At 39.2% G+C, this 25,883-nt stretch overlaps 1 protein-coding gene across 4 annotated transcripts; it reads left to right on the top strand.

The window, feature by feature from the left end:
- The first annotated feature begins 946 nt into the window (after positions 1-946).
- On the top strand, positions 947-25,303 carry CRLS1 (cardiolipin synthase 1). 4 transcript variants are annotated; one of them, XM_045086014.1, is made up of 7 exons: positions 950-1,405; positions 4,087-4,224; positions 9,160-9,289; positions 19,951-20,036; positions 20,843-20,911; positions 22,477-22,568; positions 24,325-25,303. In XM_045086014.1, the coding sequence occupies exons 1-7, from the start codon at positions 1,100-1,102 to the stop codon at positions 24,410-24,412; spliced, it is 909 nt and encodes a 302-aa protein (XP_044941949.1). In that variant the 5' UTR covers positions 950-1,099; the 3' UTR covers positions 24,413-25,303. The 4 variants fall into 4 exon arrangements, with proteins under 4 accessions (XP_044941950.1, XP_044941949.1, XP_044941952.1 ...); XM_045086017.1 differs by lacking the exon at positions 950-1,405 and adding an exon at positions 2,121-2,174; XM_045086016.1 differs by lacking the exon at positions 950-1,405 and adding an exon at positions 2,250-2,268.
- Positions 25,304-25,883: the final 580 nt, after the last annotated feature.

Raw genomic sequence — 25,883 nt, 5'->3', positions numbered from 1 at the left:
AGTATTTCAATATGCACATAAGACATTAAAGATTTCTTTTGATAAATACTCAGATCTACGATGATTTTCAAATTCAGGTGGTCTTTTCCTCTCCTAACTACCTGAATTAAGAGTTCAAGATCAACTTTAAAGTGGGTCTGTCATCACAGACAGGGCTGGGGTGGGGGGTGGGGGCGAAACAGTGCCGAGGCAGCAAGACCCATTCAAATCCAATTTGACACAGAAGTCAATTAAGAAAACAGTTCTGCAACATTGCAATATTAATGCAAAATCTGTCAGCAATTAATATAATTGCAATATTAATAATTAATGTATAATAATATTAATCAATGATGAGCTCATTCTTATTTTGGATATTCCTCTAATAAGCAAGTTTCTTAACCTCTCTCATCCTAAATTTCCTATTTTGGAGTTGCTGGAAGGATTAAACGGGAGAATGCACTAGAACCTAGCTGTAAAAGCTGACACTTTCCTGGTAAACTGTCATTTTCTAATACCCACATTTTTGGCGTATTAAACGCTCAGAAGAGGGAAAAAGGCAGGGAGCTTGTATTAACGACTTCTGTACCAGACGCTTTACTGATATTTAAACCTCCCACGAGGACCCCCGGAGCGCCGCACACACCTCGGAGTGGGGGGGGGGGGTCTTCTGCAGGTCACGGGCCTCGGAGGGCTTCAGGCCGAGACCCGAAACGGCTCCAACGCTCTCGGGCCACATCGGCCCCGCCGTCACTCAGCCCTACAGTTCCTGTGCTCCCCTCCCGGCGGACCTAAGCTCCCGACCAAGGCAGAAAGAAAGCCACAGCACCACGAACCTACGGCTCCCAGCAAGCCCACGGGGCCCAACGCAACGCTCCTTGTGCTACCGCCGGGGGCGCTGGGAAGGCTAGCGTCGACGGTGTCGCAAAAGCGTCGCGAAGGCGTCGTCCTTGGCGGCTCCGGGCCACCTGTATAAGCCAAGCGTGCTGGGGTTTGAAAACTGCTATGGAGGCGGCTGAGCTTCCGCGACGTTGTGGGCACTCTATGGAGAGGCGGCTCGCCGGTGCCCCAGGCTGTTGAGCTCTAGCCGCCTGTGTCCTCGCGGCGCGGCGGCAGGGTCATGCTGGCTTCGCGCGTGGCCCGCGGCTCGTGGGGCTTCCTTCGCAGCGCGGCATGGGCGCCAGGGGTGCGGCCGGGCAAGGGGCGCGCCCGCGGGGCTCTGCTGCGCTCGGTGCCTGGCTGCCTAGGCTGCCTGGTGGAGCGCTGGTGGCTGCGCCCCGCAGCGCTCGGTCTGCGGCTGCCTGGGGCCAGCCCACGGGGCCACTGCTCCGGCGCGGGGAAGGCGGCTCCCGGGCCCGCAGCCGGAGAGGACGCCGCCGCGGAGGCCCGGGGCGGCCGATGGGGCAAGGCGAGCGCCACCAGCCTGGTATGTATAGAGGCGGCGGCGGAGGGGCAGCCCTGGGTCGGGATTGCGGGCCCTCACGGAGGTCGGACTTGGAGGAAAATAACGTGCTCTGACTGCCCCAAGTCAGACATTTCCGTTCCAGAACTTGTAAACCGTTCCCTGAAGAGTAACGGGCAGGTCATTCAGTTGGGATGAATTTCAGAGGTGCCAGCCGAGTCCACCTTTAGTCTCGGCGGTCGAGTTAGAATTCCTCCTTCCCTACCCGCTTTCTGTCCGCACCTTAAGCGGGATCGGCCACAGGATATTGCATTGGTAAAAATAGCCTTCACTTGTCTTATTAAGTCTATTTTTAATTCTCTGAAGCCATTCCCCAATGTTTAGGGCAAGTCAGTAGGAATCTTCAGAAGAGTATACAAGCCTTTTGGCTTGTGCAGGTTTGGTTCACTATCATTTGACCTTTGGTAACCTTATGTATTACAAGATGAAGGATAATTAAATAATCGTAATTAAAGGATTCTTTAACCTCTAATTATTGAAGAAGATTACAACTCTTTTTTTGAGGTAATAGAACGAAATATTTGTCTGCTTACCTTTTGAAATACTGCCCAAGCAGAAGACACCAGAGCATGAATATGGGAGAGCTTTTGATGTCATGTTAGCAAGGCTCATGCAATTATTACATCTTCAATTGTTATGTCTTCAGTGGGCCCTGTACTGCTTTCATCAGTTGTACAGCATGGGTTGAGGTGGCCACCTCCTGGCCGGGGTCTCAGCTCCACTAATAGCTAAAGTATGTCGGGGTTTGAATGCTGGATGCTTTGAGGTTGCCATATGGTGGCTGAAGTCCTTCCCAGAGCGGCAGTAGTTGGTCGAGTATGCCACAGGTTATCTGGTTGGGTAATCTGAGATTAGCTCTCTTAATTGTAATTTAGAAACTTGCAAATGTAATGATTAGAAATTAATGAGGTACTTAAAAATATTTTATATGGAGCTAAAAAGAAGTCTCTTTCACTGTTCCAACAACATTATAGTTCTGTTGATTAGTTCGCCAAATGAAATGATCTGGCTGTTTGCAACTTTGTCTTTAATTTTGCCCTGTGGGTATTTCTGACATTGATTTTGGGACTCTATTTTGGCCTTTTGTTTTGTGATTCCTTTTTCTCAGTCATGAACTTTTTCCCCCCCTCTCATTTGCTGTAATATTGGATCAGTGTTTGACTTACTCGGTACCACATTATGGTTAACAGACCATGGTAAACAGAGTTTTTTCTTTGGGTTCTGAAACACTCTGACCTTTGAACTTGAATTTGGAATATGTTCCCAGAATTTTCCCATTTCATTACATAATGTGTTCTACTTTCAATAAAGGGTCCTTGAAAAGAGGTTTGTATTGCTTCTTGTTTGGTGATTTGTTTCCGGAGAATTTGAAGTTTTTTCTGTAGCTTTAAATGGCAGTATTCTGCCCTAACAACCCCATTCTCTTTTCAAATTAAGGTAAACATTTCTTACCCGTTTGTTTATAAACACAGATTTAGTATCGTTAGAGAACTGCTTTTTCTTATGGGATGGTTCATGGAATTTTAAAAGATTTCTTTAGAAATGGAAACTGTCACTGTTTTAAAAAAATCAAAGTTAAGGTTCAGATTAATTGGTTACTAATTAAGAGTAGGCTTAGTCTTGTGAGGAGATAGTCCCATGGGGTAGGAGTTGGCAACCTTCACCAGTAGAGAAAAAGTCCAGGCTTTAGGGAGACATTTTCTTGGTATTATTTCTGTATCTGTTGGGCAGGGTATCTTAGCTCCACTAGGGTGGGGCTTTTTAAAGTTGAAATATTCTCATGCAACAGATTTTGTTTGGCAAGTAAGTAATGTTCTTCATAGTAGCTGCCAAAGAGCCCTTTTGCTAGTGCCAACTTCAAACAGCTTGGCTCCAAATGAAGTTTCAAAGAATATTAAAGCCCTCAGATTCTAGGTGGAAATTTTAACATTTTTTTTCATGGCTGTTTTGAGCAGATTTACATAATTTCTCTTTATTTCCTAAAGGTCTCAATCCCTATTTCTATCTCCATTTTCTTCCAGCAATTATCCATTCAGTGATGAGATCATGGAATTAAATTTTTTTTCCCTCTTCATCATATGTCCAATATACTGTATAGCATTTAGCCTTCCTTTGATGGGTATGTGCAGGGGAGGGAGAGAAGTTATTTGCTAAGCATTTTAGGCCAAAATGCCTGGGGTTGGTAATTTCGCTTGTTTTTGTTTATTTGTTTGTTTTTCCCTGATACTTCATCTAGGCTTTCTACTTGAAGTATAAGATATTCTTGAAGTTAACACTGTTAAAAGCAGAGTGTTGTAAGGTTTGAATTCTAATCCTGAAGTCCTATATTAAAGCCTTGACCTATATGGTAAATAATACATATTCTTTTCTTTCTTTAGGAAATGTGTGTGTGTGTGTACGTGTACATACACACACTCTCTATATAGCAGATACTTTATGGGCATATGACATATCTTCATCTTCTGTATTTCTGACAGTTTAGTGCTATGGTCTGTAAACAACAGAATGGATTTTAAAAGTCAAAGTATTAAATTTAAAGTTAATATAGTTTTTGACTCCTAAGTTGGTATAAGCATATTTTTCTAATATGGTTAAAGTATGAATTCCTAGCATTTAATTTAAATTTTGTTGTCTTTGTGTTTCAGTATGAAAACCCATGGACAATCCCAAATATGTTGTCAATGACAAGAATTGGCTTGGCCCCAGTTTTGGGCTATTTGATTATTGAAGAGGATTTTAATATTGCACTAGGAGTTTTTGCTTTAGCTGGGCTAACTGATTTGGTAAGTTGTAAATGCACTTCCCCTGTTTTGCTCCCCTTTCAAATCCCAGGGTCTCTGGTACACTGGAAATAGCACAGACTTAGTCCGCTTTTTCCTGGAAGGAAATCCTCAAGATGTATTTGACCCAGTACTTTGTATAAGGACTTGTCTTTAACGTCTGTGTGGAACTCTATTTTTTAAGTGATGTAAAGAAGGAAGTAAAAGGTATTGGGAGGCATAGGAGGAGTGCTTTTTACTCTTGGTTTTTAACTTTTTAGTTAAAGAAAAACCCTTAGAAATTCCCAAGAAGCCAAGTATTTGCTTTAGGAATAGAAATAAAGGAGAGAAGTTATGAGACTATTTTTCTGTTTATTGTAATAGAAATACTCTGATCTTAACAACTTAACAATTGGTTTGGCTGGTGGGGGGCGGAAACAGTGGGTCTGTTATTGTGACCAGGGAGCTTGTAGAGGTCAGAGCTCTACTCAAGTTTTTGCTGGTGGGAGGCTATAAGCATTCACACAGATTTGGTTTCTGATCCCTGCTCTGCAATGTCTCTGACTAACCCAGCAGAAGGTCCTGCCCTGGGCCAGGCATTAGGCATCCTTCCTTCTTCCACTCCCCCAGTAGTTGGACAGATGAAAAAAATAGCCCTTTTATATCACTGTGTCAGTTTCAGAGGATTTATTTGGGTTATATCAAATTAGAACTTGGAAAACAATTTTATAATGGAAGGCAGCATATGTGTGAAAGAGGCTTTTGTGTACTACCAGCCATCAGCATGTGAGACATTACTTGTATTTATCACCCGCCTTGTTGCATAAGGGATTTAAAATGACTTTTAAAATTACACGTTCTCTAAAAACGCAGTTGAGGAAAGTGGTGGAAAGATAGAGGAGAAGTTTGAGAGCAGAGTTCTCATGTAGAAATAAATACATTATATCCTCAGACAAGGCTGGTCTGAGATCTGTGTGAGCACCAGACAGGCAGTAATGTTTTGGTGCCTCTTCAGACTGATTTATGTTTGGAAAGTATTGCTTGATACTTATTTAGTGAGAGTGAAGATAAACTAATTTTCTATAAATAACAGTTGTATAGTATCTGTAATGTCAGCTATTCCGTCTGAGGTTCACAGACACAAAATTCCACCTGCCCATTAGCACTGGTGAACAATACAGGATTAAGTGAAGAATTTGCAGGGTAAGCAAAGGAGGACAAGTGCATTATATAGCATTTCCAAATAAGCATCTCAGAATGGTTCCCACTTTTTTTTTTTTCAGTTTAGCTCCTATTTGTCACTCTTTCTCCCCATTCTCACAGTTTCTTTCTTTTCTCTCTCTCTTTTTTTTCTTTTTGTCCTTGCTTTTATCTCTGTAGCCTGAAGGTCTCTACTCAGACACACTCCAAGTCTGTCAAAGGCCGTTATATTGATAATGGATTTTTTTTTAATGTAAAAAGATCTTTTTTTAGTTACTGGATTTGCTCTTCTTTTGCTCATACCTTTTTTTAGCTGCTACATGAGATTGTAGTATTCCCTGAACTCAGGCCTCATTTACATTTTTCTAAATATACAGTGTATGTGAAAACCTGAGCTATCTGGCACCATATTTCACATTTACTTCATGGAGGTTTTGATGCCTCTAGATTGGCCACTGGGCAGATAGTGGGAGTCGTGGGGAATTTAAGCAGGGGAATGACAAGGCCTGATTGATGTTGTATATGGGAAATAGATTGTAGGAAGGCAAGAATGGAAGCAGAGAGGCTGGTTAGGAGGCTTACAGTTACCTGGGGGAGTGGCAGTGGTAGTAGCTTGGTCTGGGTGGGAGTTTGGAGAGAAATGAGTGAGTTGGGATATGTTTTGAAGATTGAGTTGATAGTCAGTGGATTGCATATGTGCAGTGAGAGAAATATGTCCAAAAGGCTGTTACTTTTTGTTTTCTTTTCAACAACTAGTGCATGAAGGTAACAGTTTCTGTGATGAGCAACATTCAGGGTAGGACAGAATAGAAAAGTACCAAGAGTTGTTGTGCCTGTAATCAGTTTGGTAGTAGTAGTTTGGAGTTGGAAGAAGTCAGGGTTAGAGATAAATTTGAGAGTTATCAGCATATGGATGGTCAAGTCTGGGTGAAGTGATTTTTGGCTAGATTAAAGAAGAGAAGGGGTCAGAGAAATGAGCAGTAGGTGAAGCAATAGAAAAGGAGCCCGTGAAGGACACTGAGAAAGAGCTGTTGAGAAAGGAAGAAAATTAGGCCATCAGGTGTCCCAAAAGTTAAGTGAAGACAGTGTGCTTCAATTGTGTTGAGGTCAAGTATGCCAAAAATGTTGAATTCATTGGCAATCTTCATGAGCACCATCTCTAGAGGAGTGGGGACAGTCAGAGTGGTTTGGCAACAAATGTGAGGTATGATGACCATACACATGGCTTTGAGAAGGTTTTGCTTTATAGGGGTATAGGGAAGTAGGGTCAAGGAAGGTAGCACTGGGGAAATTTTGTTTTTAATTACCTGGTTAATTAAAAGACCAGACCAGACAGAAAGGAGGAGATTGATGATACAAGAGAGATGGGGGAGAAGAGAGGCAACTCAGAGAAGGTGAGAGGGCCTAGGATCATGAATCAGGGAAGGCAGAGAATGTGTCTGGGTACAGGAGGTAGGTGGTGGATTTGTGGGTGGGAATATAAGGGAGTGCTAACAATCTGTTCCTGTTTTTCAAGGAAAGTATAGATATGATCATGAGTTAGAGTGAGAGGCTTTGGGAGTGAAGGAGAAGTAGTCTTGAAGTGCGAACAGACAGTGTGAAAAGGAAAGGTAAAGAGGCAGGTGTGGGATTGCCAGGCAGTACTGAGCGCCCATGGGAGATTTATGATTCCGAATTTGAAGTGAGATCAGTTTAGCTCACTTACGTGTTCTTGAGCAATGGTCGGTTGATTAGGTGCAGGCCTGGAGTAAGTACATGGATAGTTTTGAGCGGATAAAGAGTGAAGTGAGGGGCGCCTGGGTGGCTCAGTGGGTTAAGCCGCTGCCTTTGGCTCGGGTCATGATCTCAGGGTCCTGGGATCGAGTCCCGCATCGGGCTCTCTGCTCAGCAGGGAGCCTGCTTCCTCCTCTCTCTCTGACTGCCTCTCTGCCTACTTGTAATCTCTCTCTGTCAAATAAATAAATAAATCTTTAAAAAAAAAAAAAAGAGTGAAGTGAGAGAGTTACAGATGTCTGCAAAGGAGCGGTGATGTTGGTCAACCTTGGAATCTAATGTAAGTAGAAGAACAGGGAGGACCAGACCAGAATGCTAGTGAAAAAGTGGAGGGTTAAGTTCCTTGAGATCAAAAGCTGAACTGAAACCTGAATCTCCCAAGGCCCCAGTGCCCAGTTCTAGACATTGTTACATGTAGTATATTTACAAGAAAATAGGTTCTTTCAGTGGCTGTAGTAAAAGCTAGTAACTGTTTTTTTTTCCTTGAGCATTTACTGAGTACTAAATAGTATTAATTCCATTATGTGCTGAAGACAATAAACCCTTTGAGGTAGGTTATACAGATGAGGAAAGGGAAGCTTGGGCCAAATAATTTCCCCAAGGTCACATAGTAAAGGGCTGAGCCAGGCCTTGACCCAGTTATGTTCTGCTGCCAAAGGCAAGTTCTTAACCATAAACCTCTAACTCACTCACTGGAGTACTTGAGATACAGAGGACTTATTTATCCTTTAAAATGTACATGTTAAATTATGTCTAAGTTAATTTCTCCTTGGTTCTTTGTCCTTGGAAATAGGACTAGAAAATTCAAACATTTGTTGAAGCTTGAAATTAAATAAAGTGAATGAAAGTCAGGTAGAGACTTGGAAAGCCAGAAAATAACCTCCCTTATTTAATGGGAATAGGTGATAGTTGCTTTCAATTCATCTTGTGGCCCCAGGGTAATCAGATCTTTCCATTTCTCAAATGAAATTAGAGATCGGGACTTTTGTGGTAAGACTTGAATATTTAAATATTGGCAATTAATTTATGGTTTGGAAAGCTCCGGACAGGTGAAGCAAAAAGCTGCTTGCAGGCTCCATTTGGCCCATTGATAACCATGTATGACTTCTGCTTTAAAATAGGATTGGCTTCCAGGAATAGTGAGTAAGTAATTTTCATATGAAGATTTTCAGTTAGGCCGGGTACAGAGGATTGGGGTTTGTTTGTTTGTTTGTTTGTTTGTTTTTTAAGATTTATTTATTTTAGAGGAGAGAGAGAAAGCACACACATGCAGGTGAGGGGGGAGGGACAGAGGGAGAGAGTCTTACTAAGCAGATTCCCCACTGAATGTGGAGCTGAATGCTGAGCCCGATACAGGGCTGGGATCTCATGACCCGTGAGATCATGACCTGAGCCAAAAACCAAAAGCTGGACACTGAACCAGCTGAGCCACCCAGGCGCCCCTGAGGATTGAGTTTTTTATTCACATATAGTCAAACATGGAATTAACAGTTGCACTAAACAAAAAATAACAGTGAGAACTGTCGTGTTGGTTCTTACCATAGAAAAGTAGGTAGGAGTGAAAATCGAAGTCTTAAGAGTTAACAGGTAGTCCTTGGCAAGCAAAAGCAGCTATTTTGGCTGTAGTGAAATAACCCAGGGCTCAAAGGAGTGGCTGCCAGTCCGTGTTCTGTCCGCCATGCTTTCTATGGCTTTGTTGGGGGTCCTTTAAATCTCTAAGTTTGTGTTTGGATTCAACCCACAACAGGGCCTTATGAAAATAAAAGAAATACTGGAAGGCCTAGAGAAAGAAAAGTACTGTAGAAAAGTGAAATTGTTTTTAGACCAAACCAGTGAAAGAATGAGAAGGTTTGAGGGTAAGAAACAGAAGAGGTTTTATTAACATTTTATGAAAATATACTTGTTATTCTGGTATCTATTAACCTTCAAGATATCTACTCTGTATCTATTATGACATTTGTTTTAAAAAAAAACTTCTATTTTCAGTTGGATGGATTTATTGCTCGAAACTGGGCCAATCAAAAATCAGCTTTGGGAAGTGCTCTTGATCCACTTGCTGATAAAATACTTATCAGCATCTTATATATTAGCTTGACCTATGCAGATCTTATTCCAGGTAAGAACGCCATCCTGCGTACTTTTAAATAGCATAGGGAAGAATAATATTAGTCAGTTTAGAATTTCTCTTGATTGAGAGACAAATAATTTTTGTTTTAAAAATATATTTTTCAACTTTAAACTGTTTCCCTGATTTTAAACCATTGAACTGTTCTGATTGTCAAGCTGTTATTTTACTTTAGAATTTATGTCCTTGTTTTATTAGCAGAATCTGTTGTTTTAGATTGTTTAAAGTTAAATTTAAGCAAATATTTCGCATTGCTAATTCATATTTAGAATTTTTTGAAATGGTATTTTATATTCCTACTTAGTGCCTGGTTTTTGAAAGCAATTTAAAGTTTTCTTAAGTCTGTTGCTTATTTAGTACAGTTTAATCATAAAAAAAGAGAGCTCTGAAATCCTGAAAATGTTTATAAAACTTCACATTACTAGTTTTACTTAGACATTGTTATGCAACTTGAAATCATATATATATAATATATATTAAAATATGTATAGTTTGTACATTATCTGAATACTCTTTCTAACTAAATTTTACAATCTTTTGCTTTTTATTTTGCATGCGCTTTTCTGGTTGTTCATTTTCTACTTAAGCTGTATTTGTTAATTTTTCTCCCTTGGTTTAGACTAAACTGTTAATTTCCAAGTTTTAGAAATAGAATCTGAGAATAAAGCAAACACTGCCGCATGGTCTTTCCATAGCATGTTGTTACTGCCATTTGATAGGAAGAAGTGTAATGGCATTTCAGTCTAGTATAGTCTCCTCAATCTAGAGGTTCTTTTTCTCTTTTATTTTTAGGCTTTTAAATTCCCATGCCAAATTAAAAAATAAAATGGATTAATGTTTATATTTATGTGTTTCTTTGAAGTTCAGAATTTTGGTCTGTATACGGTTGGGGATGTTGAAGGGGCAAGGGTACTCTCATTCTAATATAATTTGTGGAGGGGAAAGGAACCTAACCAACATTCTGTTGATTTTATTCAAGATCCAAATGATCTTGTATGTGTGTGCATGTGTGCAAATACTTTCATGCCTCCAATTTTTTAGAGTTATTTTGCATTTTGTTGTATTACTTTACAAAGGTTGATCAGGTATTTCCCTTTTGAACAAAGAAGTAGTATCCAGGTTTTAGCATAATAGATAATGTTCCTTACCTGAATAAGTATATGTTGTTTTGTAAGCTGAGAATTCTTTTTTGCTATTATTCTGGGAATTTCTGTTGTCTCTCTTCTGTGTTGGGTCTATTTTTCCAAGTTTCCGTGGCTTCTTTGTTGAGAGTTTCCTTTTGGTGGAGTGCAAACTTCTGTTGTTTCCTTTGTAAGGATGTACTATGGCAGCCAGAGTTTCAGAGGTTCATGATGTCTTTATTCTAAAGACAGCTAAAATGTCTTTATTCTGTCCTCCATACTTGATTGAGATTTGAATTGGGCATAATTTTCAGTTGCAGATGATTTTCACTAAGAATTCTGAAGACCCTGTTCTGTAGACTTCCAGATTCCATCTTGCTGTTGAGATGTCTCATGCCATTTGGGTACCTTTTCCTATATGTGATTGTTTTGTACTGGAAAGTTTTTAGATTTTTTTGTTTACATTTTTTCTAGTTGATATTTTAGAAAAAAATTATTTCTCCTAAAAATTAATTTTCTAGCTATTTCTGTGGGTATCACATTATCCCAGCACTTTTTAAAAACAGATTTTTTCTTTTCTTTTCTTTAGAGAGAGGGTAAGCAGGCGGAGGGGCAAAGAGAGAGGAACATGGGGATTCTTGTGTGTGGGAGCCCAGCTTGGGGCTCAATTTCACAATCCGAGCCAAAACCAAGAGTCAGACTCTTTCATCAACTGAGCCACCCAGGTTCCCTGTCCCAGCATTTTTTATGGAAAAGTCTGTATTTCCAGGCTCACTGCAATGTCCGTATATACATGGGTCCGTTTTGGGGTTGTCTTAGTTGTTCCCCGTTGATTTGTCTGTTTTTATACTAATACCATCCTTAATTGTTACTCCTTTACTAAAAGTCTTAATACCTGGTAGAGCAAGTCCTTCCACCTTTGATGTTCTTAACCCTTTCTATTTTGTGTGTAAATTTTATTTTTTTAATGTATTTTAAGTTTATTTATTTAAGTAATCTCTACACCCAATATGGAGCTTAAACTCTGGACCCTGAGATTGGGAGCCCCCAGCTCTACCAACTGAGCCAGCCAGGCGCCCCTTGTATGTAAATGTTAAAATCAGCTTTTCAAGTTCCCCAGAAATGCCTGTTGGAATTTTAATTGGGATTGCATTGAGTCTATAGCTCTATTTGAAATAATTGTTACTTTTATAATATTGATCTTCCAGTACATGAGCATGATACATCTACTCTATTTAGTCTTTTTAAAATGTCAGAATGGGGGTACCTGGGTGGCTTATTGGGCTAAAGCCTCTGCCTTCAGCTCAGGTCATGATCTCAGGGTCCTGGGATCGAGCCCCACATCAGACTGTCTGCTAAGCAGGGAGCCTGCTTCCTCCTCTCTCTGCCTGCCTCTCTGCCTACTCGTAATCTCTGTCAAATAAATAAATAAAATCTTTTTTAAAAAAATGTCAGAATGTTAGTTTTCTTCAGAGAGGTAATAAACAATTTTTTATTAGATTTATTACATGGTATTTATTACTTGGTAATTTTGATGCTTTTCTAAATGGTAGCTTTTTACGATTTCATTTTGTAATAACTAAAGTCAGTTCTATTTCTGTTGATTTTTGTGCTAGCAAAACTTGTTAAACTCTTATTCTCGGGGTGCCTGGGTAGCTTAGTCAGTTAAACATCTGCCTTCAGCACAGGTCATGATCCTGGGATTCTGGGATCGAGCCCCATGTCGGGTTTCCCTGCTCATTGGGGAGTCTGCTTTTCCCACTCCCTCTGCCCCTCTCCCCCCCATTCCTGCTCTCTCTATCAAATAAAATATTTTTTAAAACTCTTACTCTAATAATGTAAATTCTCTTGGATTTTCTATATCCTTAATTAAGTATTGTCTATAATTAATGATAGTGTATTTCCTCTTTTCCAATTCTTTTACCTTTTTTTTCCCTTCCTTTTCCATAGTGCACAGTACAGTGTTGAATAGGAATGGTGTCTGTGTTTTGTTTCCAGTTTGAAAAGGAAAGTTACCAGCATTTCACTATTAAATAAGATATTTCCTTTAGGGTTATATATATATTTTTAGGTTACGGAAGTTCACTTCTGTTGGGCGTTTGCTAAGAGTTTTTATTACAATTAGATATTGAATTATATCAAATTCTTTTTCTTCATGTATTAGTCATGTACTTTCTTTTTTAAGTTCTTAATGTGTTATGGATTACATTATTGATTTTCTCATGTTAAATCAACCTGAAATTCCTGGTATAAATCTAATTTGCTCATGATAGATTATGAAAATATTGCTGAATTTAGTTTCTAATATTTTGTTGAAGGTTATCCAACAAGGATATATTAGGTTTTACTATTAAATTTATACTGATCACATAATAAGAGTTAGGAAGTCTAGGGTTTTCCCCCCCCATTCTTGGGAGATGTTTATGTGAAATTGCAATATTCCTTCTTTAAATGTTTGGTAGAGCTTATTGAAACCCTGAGGACTGGAGTTTAGGAAAGAGCTTTCAAATAGGTGATTCATTTTTTTTGTTATAGGATGATTCAGATTTTCTGGCTCATCTTTTGTCTGTTTGGTAAGTTATGGTGTTTTTCTAAGACCTCGTCCATTACAACAACATTTATAAAGATTTACCATTAACTATTTATGGTATCCCCATTAACTTTTTGATGTTCTTAGGATATGTAGCAGTGCTGTCCCCCTTTTCATCCTGATTATTAGTTATTTGTCCCTTCTTTGTTTTTTTCCCTTGAATTGTCTTAACAGAGGTATATCAGTTTTATGAATCTTTTCAAAGAACCAACTTTTGGCTTTGTCTGATATGCTTACTGCTTCATTAAATCTTGCTCTTTTATTTCTTTCTCCAGGTTTCCCTTCCTGTCCTTTTTCCAAATTCTTTAGATCAGTTCTGTTTAGTAGAAATATAATGGGAGCCATATATCTAACTTAAAATTTTCTAGTAGCTATATTAAAAATAAAAGGGAACAGGTGAAACTAATTTTAGTAACATTTAACCTACTAGATCAAAAATATAATTTCAATGTGTAATAAAAAATTAGTGAGTTTTTCCTCATACTATGCTCTCAAAAGCCAGTGTAATTTTCATTTTACAGCATCTCTCTTTCAGACCAGCCACATTTTAGGTGCTTTATTTTCCCACAACAGCACAACTGTAGATGAATATTTAACTCATACCTTTCAGCTTTTCTAGTTAGCATTTAGGGTTGTACATTTTGTCTTAAGTATCCCTTTCACTGAATTTCCTGTGTCAATAGAAGTATTTTTGCCATTATTGAGTTCAAAATATTCTGTTTCCATTATAATTCTTTCTTTGACTTAGGGGGTTAATAAAAATTTATTTCTTAATTTGTGAGGTTTTCTAGGTATGTTTTTATTACTAATGTCAAGCGTAATTACCTTATATCTAGAGAACATGCTCTGATTTTAGCCCTTCAGGCAAGTATAGGGTCGATTTTTTTTTTTTTTTAAGATTTTATTTATTTGACAGAAAGAGTGAGAGTGGGGCACCTGGGTGGCTCAGTCATCAAGCATCTGCCTTCGGTTCACGTCATGATCGCAGGGTCCTGGGATCGAGCCCCACTTCGGGCTCCCTGCTCTGTGGAAAGCCTGCTTCTCCCTCTCCCACTCCTCCTGCTTATGTTTCTTCTCTCACTGTGTCTCTCTCTGTCAAATAAATAAATAAAATCTTTAAAAAAAAAAAAAAAAAGAGGGAGAGTGAGGAGAGTGAGAGAGTACAAGCAGGGAGAGTGGCAGGCAGAGGGGCGAGGGAGAAGGAGAAGCAGGTTCCCTCTGAGCAAGGAGCCAGACCTGGGGCTCCATCCCAGGACCGCCTGAGCTAAAGGCAGATGCTCAACTGACTGAGTACCACCCAGACACCCCTACATTCAAATTTTATAAACATTTTACATGTGCTTCAAATGAATTTTTGAAGTTGTAGTGGTTGGTTGTGATGTTCTCTATATATCCATTTGGTCAAATTTTAAATCCTGATATTTAAATCTTTACTGAGTTCTTTTTTGTTTGGTCTGCTTGTTTGTCAGATACTAAGAGTAGGTTAGTTTCCTTTGTGTTTAGTTTTCCATTATTTTTCTTTGTAGTCTGATATTTGCTTTGTGCCTTTTGAAGTCCTGCTGTTAAGTGTATATAAATTAGATGTTTTTGTCTTTTTTGATAAATTGAATGTTTTATTATGAAGTGTGACCCTCCATATTTTCAATAATGATCAAGTCAGTGTTTGCCTGATGGATAAATCACTTTCAATTTCTCTGTGTCTTTATATTTTAGGTATTTCTTGTAAACCGCATGAAGATAGTTGGGTTTTCTTTTTTTTTTTTTTAAGATTTTTATTTATTTATTTGAGAGAGAGGCAGTGAGAGAGAGCATGAGCGAGGAGAAGGTCAGAGGGAGAAGCAGACTCCCCGTGGAGCTGGGAGCCTGATGCGGGACTCGATCCCAGGACTCCGGGATCATGACCTGAGCCGAAGGCAGTCGTCAAACCAACTGAGCCACCCAGGCGTCCCGGGTTTTCTTTATTTTTATCCAGTCTAAAAATACTTTATCTTTCCATTAACATTTACTGTGATTACTAATATTTGTATAGCAGTCTTCCATTTATGTGTTTCATTTGGCTCATACGTGCTTTTCTACATCTGTATAGATTTTTTATCATCATACTTGTTTTCCCTGTGTGCCAGTTTGGCTGTGTTATATTCTGTTTCCATTGGGTTTTTCTTAAAATTATTCATCCTTATCAAAGTTTGGTGTTTGACCTCCATTTACTCCTTTCTTAACTTTGGTTATTGTTGCCATGCTTTAATTTTATATACTTCTTAAACCCACATGATATTGTTTTAATAGTGTTCATTTAGATGTATCTTCGTATTTACTTTTTTTCTGGCTTACATTGTTTGGTGTATCTTAAACCCTTTCATCTGGGATCACTTTTTTTTTATCTGAAGTACATCTTTAGAAGTCCTTTTAATATTGGGCAACTGGTGGTACATTCTTGTTTTTATTTGTCTGAAAATAATTTTATTTTGCCTTTATCCTTTTGTATTATGAGATCATTTTATTCTTTTGTATGTGTGAGGATATTAAGTTCTACTCTCCTAGCAGATTTCAATTAATACAATACAGTGTAATCAACTATAGTCACTGTATGATACATTAGATCCTCAGACTTTACTGATCTTAAAAGTGGAAGTTAGCACGCTTTTACCAGCCTCTCCCTGTTTCTCCCATCCTCCAGCTTCTGGCAGCCACTTTTTTACTTGCTATTTCTATTTCAACTTCTATTATATTTTTATTATTTTTAAAATTTTACATATAAATGATACTGGGCAGTATATTTCTTTCTCTGATTTTGCCTTTGTTCTTGAAGGATATTTTTATTGAGTTTAGAAGTCTGGGTTGGTAGTCATTTCCACACATTTAACATATCGTTCAATTTTCATGTTTGTTGTTGGTGTAAAATAAATCAACTGCTAATCCATTTCTTTTTTGAAGTTAACTGTTTTTACTCTGGCCGCTTTTAAGATTTTCTCTTTGTCTTTGGGGTTTTCTGCAGTTTCATAGTAATATATCTTGGTATGAGTTTCTTTATTTTTATTTTATTTTATTATTTTTTTTTATTAACATATATTATTTGCTTCAGGAGTACAGGTCTGTGAATCATCAGTCTTACACAATTCATAGCACTCACCATATCACATACCCTCCCCGATGTCCATCACCCAGCCACCCTGTCCCTCCCCCACCACTTCCCAGCAGCCCTCAGTCTGTTTCCTGAGATTAAGTTTCATATGGTTTGTCTGCCTCCCCAGTCCCATCTTGTTTCATTTTTTTCCTTCCCTTCCCCCCATGACCCCCTCCCCTGCCTCTCAAATTCCTCATATCAGAGAGATCATATGGTAATTGTCTTTCTTTGATTGACTTATTTCGCTTAGCATACCACCTTCTAGTTCCATCCACGTTGTTGCAAATGGCAGGATTTCGGGGGGTTTTTTGATGGCTGCATAGTATTCTATCGTATATATATACTACATCTTCTTTATCCATTCATCTGTTGATGCCCCCTTCGGATCACTTTGATATGAGTTTCTTTTTTATTTATCTTGCTTGGGATTTGTTGGGCTTTTTAAGGTATCTTTAATCAGTTTGAATTAAAGTAGTTCTTATTAACAAATGTGAAACTGGGAAATTTGTCTTCTCATTCTCTTTGGGACTTTGTCTTTTCATTCCTTCACTGTCATTTTAGGCAGGATTTAGGGGGAGAGCTGTATATATGCTATCTTGCATCTTCTTACTTTTATACTGCCTGCATTTTTGTAAAAGTTCCATCCACCTTGATTTGAACAGCTTTGTTTCCTCAAGAGTAAGAAATGTGCTTTCTTCCTCAATTAGGATAATAAATAATTCTGCTCTTCTTCTTGCTCTCTATGGGAGGAGAGATAAGGATGAAAACAACTTATTTGGTTTGTTACATTTGTAGCAGTCTGGGATGTGAGTCTAAGTTAATTTGTACTTAGGTGCATTTGTTCTGCCGCATTTACTAAATAACGATTCTTTTCTGTATTGTGTATTATTTCTGGTTTACTGTATAGCAAATTCTTATTGTTGGTTTGAATCAATTTCTGTAATTATTCTGTTATTCTCAGTGAAATAACCTATGATATTGAAATGGCCGCTTGTGATATGTAAAAGTAACTGTTTTATTTATTTCTCTTGAATCCTAATAAAAGTAGTCTGTAATGTGCCTCTTTGTTGCAGACATTACCTATTTCAGATAGGGTTAGCAAGTAGGGAAAAAACCTTGGTGCAATCGCTGACATATTTTACCCGCTTCTACCCTCACGAGCACACTGTTCTACTCTGATAAGCAAAATGAAAGCTGTTTTAGCCCTGGAAGAAAAGGAAAGGGAAGGCTGGAGAGAAAGGGGAAGCAGTTAGAAAATGCAGAAGCCAGGGAACCCAATAAAATTGCCCAAAGAACCAGAGTAAAAGCCTGTATGTATACTGTCAGTTGGCAGAGGCCTTAGATACCACCTGGTGAGGCAGGGTCCCAGCCTGGCTGTGCATGCGAATCCCCCAGGGAGCTGTCATCTGTATTTCTGTGAAGCTCTCCCAAGGTGATTCTGTGGCGGGCAGTTTGGAGAAAACTTGATTTTTGTTAACTTTCCTTTCCTCCGCCAGACTGTTACAGATGGTACACGGAGTCTGGAGGTGCTAATCATGACTCACATGGCTGGGCTGGAGCCTCGCACTCTGGCCTGAGCATAGGCTGAGAATTTCATAGGCCTAGGTTCCACTCCTAGGTCTCCAGCCGTACTGCTTACTGTACTGTTGACTAGTGGTACAGTACTAGTACTGGCTGTACTACTCAGTAACTGCCGACCTTGGCCAGATTATATATAATCTGCCTAAGGCTTACTTTCCTTATTTGTAAAATGGCAATAATGACGGTCCCTATTTTGTGGAATCGATTGACAGTATGTATGAAGTGCTTACAAGAGTGCCAGATACTCAATAAATGGTAGTGTGGGTGTTACTAGTTAGAACAAGAACTCAAGGATTTGCGGTGTATTGAATTGCCTCATCTCTTCTGCAGAAACTTCTTATTTAAGACTAAGTCCTAGTCTCTTTTCCCTTGTGATGATGAAATACACTAACAAGTGTTTCTTCTAAAGTTGTGTTTAGGAGGTTTACTGTATGTAATTTGCATGAGTGTGCTGCATCTTAAAATCTGATGGTTAGATTTTGCCAGCTAATGACTGCTGTAGAAAAATATGTTTTACAGACACAGAAGTCTCCTAAAAATCATGGCTATCTTGTTTTGTTACTTGGCTCATACAGCTGTATCTTCTGTGTCTTCCAAATGCTATTACTTGAGTGGTAGATAAGTGTTTTCTCTTTCAAGTAGTCTTGTCATCCAGGACTGGGCCAAGGAGCTACACTTATATCATAGCCATAACCAACACAGATTTAAATTGTAATCTCTAATTAGATTTTGCTGGAGTTGCATTGAATAGAATGTCAGAACTGGGTTATGGACATTGGGTGAGTGCTATGAAGTGTGTAAACCTGGAAATTCACAGACCTGTACCCCTGATGCTAATAATACATTATATGTTAATAAAAAATTAAAAAAAATTTTTTTAATTAAAAAAAAAGAATTTCAGAACTGGAGAGGACCATAAATATCATCTCAAAAGTAATTCATAAAAGAGCTGTTTGAAAGTATTATGGAAGGGGGATACACATGACCCTGTTATTTTAGTTTGAAACAATTTGTCAGGATTTTTTTCTACTAGAAGCAATATATGTTCATAGTTAAGACCTCCTGTAGTGTAGAAGGATGTGAAATGAAACAGGACCTCTGCCCTCCCATTGTTACTCAACAAGGGAGCAGTGATTCTTTGAGTATTAATCTATATTTTGCTGGCTCTGGCTTTGGGGCCATTTTATAGAATCTTTTGGAGGCGGTGAGGAGGAGCAAAGGGAGAGAGGATCTTAAGCAGCCTCCCGGCTCGGCACAGAGCCTAACATGGGGCTCCATCGCATGACCTTGAGATCATGACTTGGAACTAAACTCAAGAGTTGGACTCTTGGGGCGCCTGGGTGGCTCAGTGGGTTAAGCTGCTGCCTTCGGCTCAGGTCATGATCTCGGGGTCCTGGGATCGAGTCCCGCATCGGGTTCTCTGCTCAGCAGGGAGCCTGCTTCCCTCTCTCTCTCTCTGCCTGCCTCTCTGCCTCCTTGAGATCTCTGCTTGTCAAATAAATAAATAAAATCTTTAAAAAAAAAAAAAAAAAGAGTTGGACTCTTAATTGATGAGCCACCCAGGCACCCCCATGCTATAGAATCTTAAGAATAATGAGAAAATTATCAACTGATTGGATTTTTTTTTAAATTAGAATTGAATGAATGGGGCAGCAGAAAAAAAAATAGCAGTTGCCTGGATAGGAACTGACCAGACAAGAATGAAAATATTTGTTTTTTTCACAAGTGTTACATACAGAAAATTTTACTGTTTATAAAATAGCCTAGAATGTGGAAGCCATCAGAGCTCTGGAGTTGGCATAATAGTTCGGGTCTTCCAGTATCTTTTCCAGTCTGTACCATCTCATTAATTCCGTGTAAGTATAGTGAGCCTGGTGACCATTTTTCCAAATTCACAAGGCTGAGAGGTCACAAAGGAGTTAGTAGGGGCTGAGTAGGGCTGACACTAATATTAATAACTACAGCTTAAAAACACGGGCAAGAAGGAAAAAAAGGCAAGAGGATTGACATTCTCAAAGGCAGGCGTAGTTCTTCACTTGGTTTGAGGGTGGGTTAGAGAAGAATATAAAAATCAGTGGTTCACTATAAGGACCCTAAACCATCAATAAGTATTTATTTACAACATTTTTGCTTCTGTGAAATACCAGTTCATAAGGCTGAATGAGGTTTTATTGTATGTGTAATATCAGTAATTTTCCAAAATCCCATTCAAAATTATTTTATATTTGATTTTCAGTTCCACTTACTTACATGATAATTTCAAGAGATGTAATGCTGATTGCTGCTGTTTTTTACGTCAGGTATCGAACTCTTCCAACACCGGTGAGTCTGTTTAAAAAGAATTTCTTTTATTATTACTTATAACTTAATGTTAAAAAAAAAAAAAAAACCAGACCCACTCTATTGTATCTTGAGTTTCACTTCATGGGAGTAATTTATGGCCATTAATTTTTTTATACTTTTTTCAAGAATTTTTTAAAACCACACATAACTGTCCTCTTGCTCTTTGAATCACCCACAATGAATTGCCCTGTCCCTAGCAGCAAACTCTTAGGAATATTTGTGTGACCAAGTCCCTCTGCTGCCTGATTTAGCTTCAACCATGGATTGTCTGGAACTAGATTTTTATAAAATCACAGTTGTATGAATGCAGAATGGTTTGTTTGCAGATTTGTTCATTGTTGTACAGATACTTGAGCACATAGGCCTAGGATAATCACCTCATTTTTTGGTTCTCAATCCAGAGAAAACAGCAGGATCTTACTCATTTCATGTTTTAGTCTGTGAAAGAAAATAGCAATAAGGGAGATTTATTGAGTTTATTTAGAAAACAGATGTCATCAGGCAGATTTCAGGATAGTTACTGTCCCTAGAGTTTTCTAGGGATTGAGTAATCTATAAATTTAAAAAAAAAAAATCTGTTTTTAGTAACCTGTATATGATTTATAAGGAATATAGACACTGCTCATTTAGGGTGATAAAAGAAGATGCAGATAAAGGGCTTATCTAGCATAGAGCCAGGCAATATGGTCAATATTCAGTAACTGTTAGCTACATATAATAATAAAATGTTTGTTTTAAACGTGAATGATAAATTGAATCAACTTTATCTTTTTGTCCTCTTCCAGCGAACACTTTCTAAGTATTTTAATCCTTGCTATGCCACTGCTAGGTTAAAACCAACCTTTATCAGCAAGGTAAGACACACACATCCTTTTAAGTTATTCCCTTGTAAATGTTTATTATAATGAATATAAGCCTCAGTCTGCAGCAGCTGCCAGCGAGATTTATTTCAGTGTGCTGACTGTAGGAGATAGAGAGTGAGGTCATTCACCCAATTCTCTTGTCTTTTGAGCTTTTTTGGGTCCTTAGTAAATGCATATGTTTTGCATTGGTGGCCTGAGCTTTTAAGCATCCGAAGGAGGTATTAGGGTCAGTGTTTTGGGAAGGTGGATGAGGTGAAATACAGTTGCATCTTGATGAGCTACAGAGAAATTATGGAGGTTCCTTTCGTTACCCTCCTTTCTGTGGGGAAAACACCATAAAATCAGGCCCTTCGTTTTCACCAGTGATGATTACGTGGAAAGGATAGGAAAACGTACTTAGTAATAAACAACTCCTACTCTCTTAGTTGTCCGTCTGTTGTCTATTTTCCTCAGCCCCTTTCAGTACGGTAACTGTGCCAGTCTTTGCATACAGAGAACACACCATTCATTAATGCTTCTCAAGGCACGTTTGTTTTCCTAGTAGCCTTGATAAGTTTGTTGTTATCATCCTTTTGTCCTGTCCCTTGTGACAGTACTTTAGTAGGTTAGGGACACAGATCATCTTTGGGACAGATGGGTTGTTACCATTATACATAAAACTCGCTGAGGTGGAGTTATAGGATTTTTGTTTTTCTGTTTTTCTTTAGATTCCAGTGATTTACATTTGTATCAAGCATAACAGAGTGTAGCAGTACTTAGAAAGGAACTCAAAGGAGGTGTAAGAAGTTCTTGATACAATTTTATTATTTAATTTCTTAAAGATGAAGTGGAATTCTTGTCTTTTGGTTGCAGAATGGACGATAGGGGTGCTTCTGTGCACATGTCCCCCTGCTACATCCTTCACACCCTCTTCCCCAGCGTGCTTCTCAGGATGAGTAGGCAGTCTCCAGCGCCTTTTTGGCTCTATTTTCTTCCTTCTGCCCTCCATGCTGTCTTGTAGGGTCGGGGAACATACGCCTTGCCTCCCGAGCCTCTTCTCGTGGAGATGAATGCATTTCAATTTTCTGACCTCTTAGGGTTTGACATTTGGGCAAGCCAAGGGCACTGGATGAAGGGCTAGCGAGTCTGGGTTCTGGGTTCGGCCCTGTAACCTGCTATGACTGCAGGCAAGTCACTTAGCCCGTGACATTTTCACCTGTGAAAATGGTATAGGTAGCTTTGTTATTTCTATTCTGCGGGGCTATTTTAAAGACAGCTGAAAAAAGGCCAAGAACACTGCAGCATTATTGAATTGCTATGGAAATTCAAGGTAGTGGTATTTTCTGACATCCCCTTAGCCTCAGTGTAAGGGGCACCTATGCAGACAGATGAGCCGGTTAGTGAAGTTCCCCCTTGGGTGTGAACGCCAGCTTCTTTGGCAAGGCTATTCCAACACCGGGCATGCCGAGGATGTCATGTTACTGCATGATGGGCTGTGCCTTTGTTTCTCTAGCTTGAAACAGGATCTCCTTGGCACTGCTCATTTATGACTTTTTTTTTTTTTTTTTTTTTTTAAGGTAAACACAGCAGTCCAGTTAATCTTGGTGGCTGCTTCTTTGGCAGCTCCAGTTTTCAATTACGCTGACAGCATTTATCTTCAGATACTGTGGTAAGCTAAGTGTAGAATTACTCTCTGAGAATGTCAGCAAAATGGCTTATTGCGACGGTCTTAGAATTTACTTGGTTCTTACCGTGTTTGAGGAGCACCAGCTGGGTAAAGTTGGGAGCTGTATTTTATGACTGATACTGTTCTGAAGTTTAGTACCATGCATGGGATATAGAAATTACAGGAGCTTTCATGCAAATTAAAAGGAAGGAGACGTATAAAGTATTGGGGTTTTGGAGGAGGCAAGGATAGGATACTTGATCCCGGGTAGGGAGAAGAGGGAAAGCTTCAGGGAGGAAGTGGCATTTGAGCAGGAGGCCTAGTCCGTTTATACAGAGAGAGACTGGGGGAGGCCTCTGAGGTGAAGGATCGACCCCGAGCAAGGTAGGGTGTAGGAGAGTGGGGAGGGGAAAGTGCATCCAGCCTAGTGGTGCAAGGGCATAATGGGAGGAAGACTTGAGAAAGGAGTTTGATTTTTATGTTACTATCCTTATAGCTTTGAAATGTATCTCCTTGAAAATACATCAAATTCAAACTGTCAGAGTCCAGATGCACCACACTGAACTTGAAGCACCGTATTTTAGTGCACTTTAATCACTTTAATTAAAGCCTTACTTGATGCAGTCTGAGCCCAAAAATGGTTAGTTAACGAAAGTCAGTTCAGCCAAAGAAGCTTTAAAGATGATACACGTGCTAAACATTTTATTTTCTAAAATATATGTGTATACATTTTTCTGATTCATGCTACATCTTTTGATAGAGGACCAATGCCCTTTTTTTTGAGTATCAGTCTAACTGGGAGTTTTCGCTTTCTTGACTAAACTACATCCATAATACAACCTCTCTGACTTTTATTTTCTGTTTCTTTAAAGTGATATAAGAACTTAAGACATTTACAAAGCAATCTAAGTATAGAAACTTTCTAGATTTTGACCATTTTTCTCTAGCCTTTCAACAATCATATTGCCTTTGACAGTAGTTCTTAGCAACTCACCTTGATTTATAAATTATTTCCAAAGTATTCTACTTAGTTCTCAGAAATAGCAGCTCTTCCTACATGGATGTTGCACTAGTTCAAGTGTGAATTCAGATGATCTAACTGACACAGACAGTTTTGGGATCAAACAGAAACAGAGTCTCCATGACTTTTGCTCAGCTGGTGGGAGCAGACATGCATGGGTGCACCAAAAAGTAATCTGGGGGGCCACGAGCATGCAGAAAGCCATGAGCATGACTCATGGAGCTTCCAAGAGAATCTGGTGAGTCTGGCAGTTCATTTAAGGAAAATTCATTAAAAAAAAAAAAAAAAGCTGGATTTCCTTTAAAATGACTCAGATGCTTAAATTCTGCAGGAAATAAAAGCCCAGTACCATCAGCAGCATGGAGCAGTGGAAAGAGCACAGGGTTCTGGACAGGGCTCAGTCAAGGTTCTGTGGCCCTCAGCAAAGTTCCCTGGGGCTCTGTCTGCTGCTCTGTAAGAGACGGTTCTTATGAACATAAAATGATGGCAGAAGACACCTAGAATAATGGCTGGGTAAATGTGACAATTGCTAGTAATTTTTTTGGGGCTCATTAACTAGATTCTGTTTGACAGTTATCTTAAAAGCAGCAGCTTTAGATTCCTGAAGATAAAAAAAGAATCACACGCATGGCCTTTTTGCTTTTTAAATAACTCTATTACATGTATTCTTTGTGATTCTCATGGTTACTGTGTTTCAGACTTGACCACTAAACCTTTCTTTCTTTCTTCCAAAAAAAGGTGTTTCACGGCTTTCACCACAGCTGCATCAGCTTACAGTTACTATCATTATGGTCGAAAAACTGTTCAGGTGATCAAAGGCAGATGAAAGCCACCGATCATCATTAGCAAGGAAGCAATATACATCATTGGTGGCAGGGCAAGTGGAAATCTACAGGAGTTTCCGTAATTCGGGGTTCACCTTGAAAAAAGGACCTGTCAGAACAAACCATGTCATCAAAATTTAAGTAATGTGCATTGAAAATAAGCTTGATCATGGGCATATGCAGAATTTCCGATGTATTTTTAAATACAAATAAAACTAGAATTTTGTATCTTAGGGTTCTAGATTAATTTCTAAGGTACCAAATTATTCCAATTACCGTCAGACACTTTTTAATACCTTTTTAAGAAACATAGTCCAGAGCATGGAAACTAAAGAGATGCCACTTCTGTTCAACAGAGTTGAGATTGCTTACAAAGCACCAAGGAATTTACTGGGTTTAAGTATCTATTGGATACAACTTGGCCACACAGTCTTATGTTTGATTTTTAGAACTGTGTACACACTAATAGTTGGCGTGGTTACTATTTGATCATTTAGGATAATGACAATAAAGGTAGCTTAGTGGTGGATGAAATAGACTTGTAAAGAGATTTAAAATGCAGTAAATTTGAAAGTAATAAGGTCACAGCAGAAGGTATTGAAGTTCAAGTTCAGTAGTCTTCCAGCCTCTCAGGTGCCTAACAGTCTGTGTATCAGGTTAGCAGGTGACAAGGGGGTTGAAATAGGAAAGCGTGGCCATTAGGCTGCACCAGCCAGGAGGCAGTGAGTTATATCCTGCCTTTCGCCGTTTCTAACGTAGCAACGTTTGTATGATGTTGGAACCTGTACTTACATGTTCTGTAAATAATATGAAACTGTATATTTTTCAAAGGTTTTTTAAATTTTGGGTATCTTTTGTTAAGATTATTAAAGGAATAAAGAGCTGGAAAAGTGCCTTCAGTGCTGGTGGTCTGTTTAACATGCTGTGATCCTCACTGTTGAAGTTTTTTGATTCCTAAAGTCCATTCAAGTACATCACTTGCCCTGGCATTGTAAAAATCATTTGTTTGGGACCATCTGACTTAAAGTCCTTACTCTCACTCCACCGTCCTGTTTGGAAGGGTGGGAGACACAGAGAGAGGGACGAGGAAGACGATGGCTCTTGCTGGTTGCTTCCTCTTAACTGTGGAGGCCTGTTGCTGCCCACTGTCCCAGGTGTCCTGTGGAATTGTGCAGTGAGCTTGTCTAAGCTGTGTTAAATTAAGACGCAGTTATAAGCAAAATACATGCCTCTTGGTAGTGGCATCCTGGGATCAGCTTGCCCCTCTGTTGCATTTGTCCTGGCTTCCTTGTTCCCAGGCTTGAAATGCACCAAAGCCTGCAGCCAGGGACAGTGTCACTGAATCCAATGGAGGGTGTATGAGGGAAGAGGAGGATGACCTGTGGCTGGCCATTCTCCCCTTCTGGAACCCCCTGTGTAGTCTCATAGCGTGGGTGGCGGTCAGGCTGGAGCTGGAATACCCACCCAAGAGGC

The sequence above is a fragment of the Mustela putorius genome, unplaced genomic scaffold, assembly GCF_011764305.1.
Source record: "Mustela putorius furo isolate JIRA1106 unplaced genomic scaffold, ASM1176430v1.1 tig00000874_pilon_pilon_pilon, whole genome shotgun sequence".
NCBI classification, from domain to species: Eukaryota; Metazoa; Chordata; class Mammalia; order Carnivora; family Mustelidae; genus Mustela; species Mustela putorius.
Note: the sequence above shows the minus strand (reverse complement) of the source record. Positions and strands in the feature narration are given on the sequence as shown.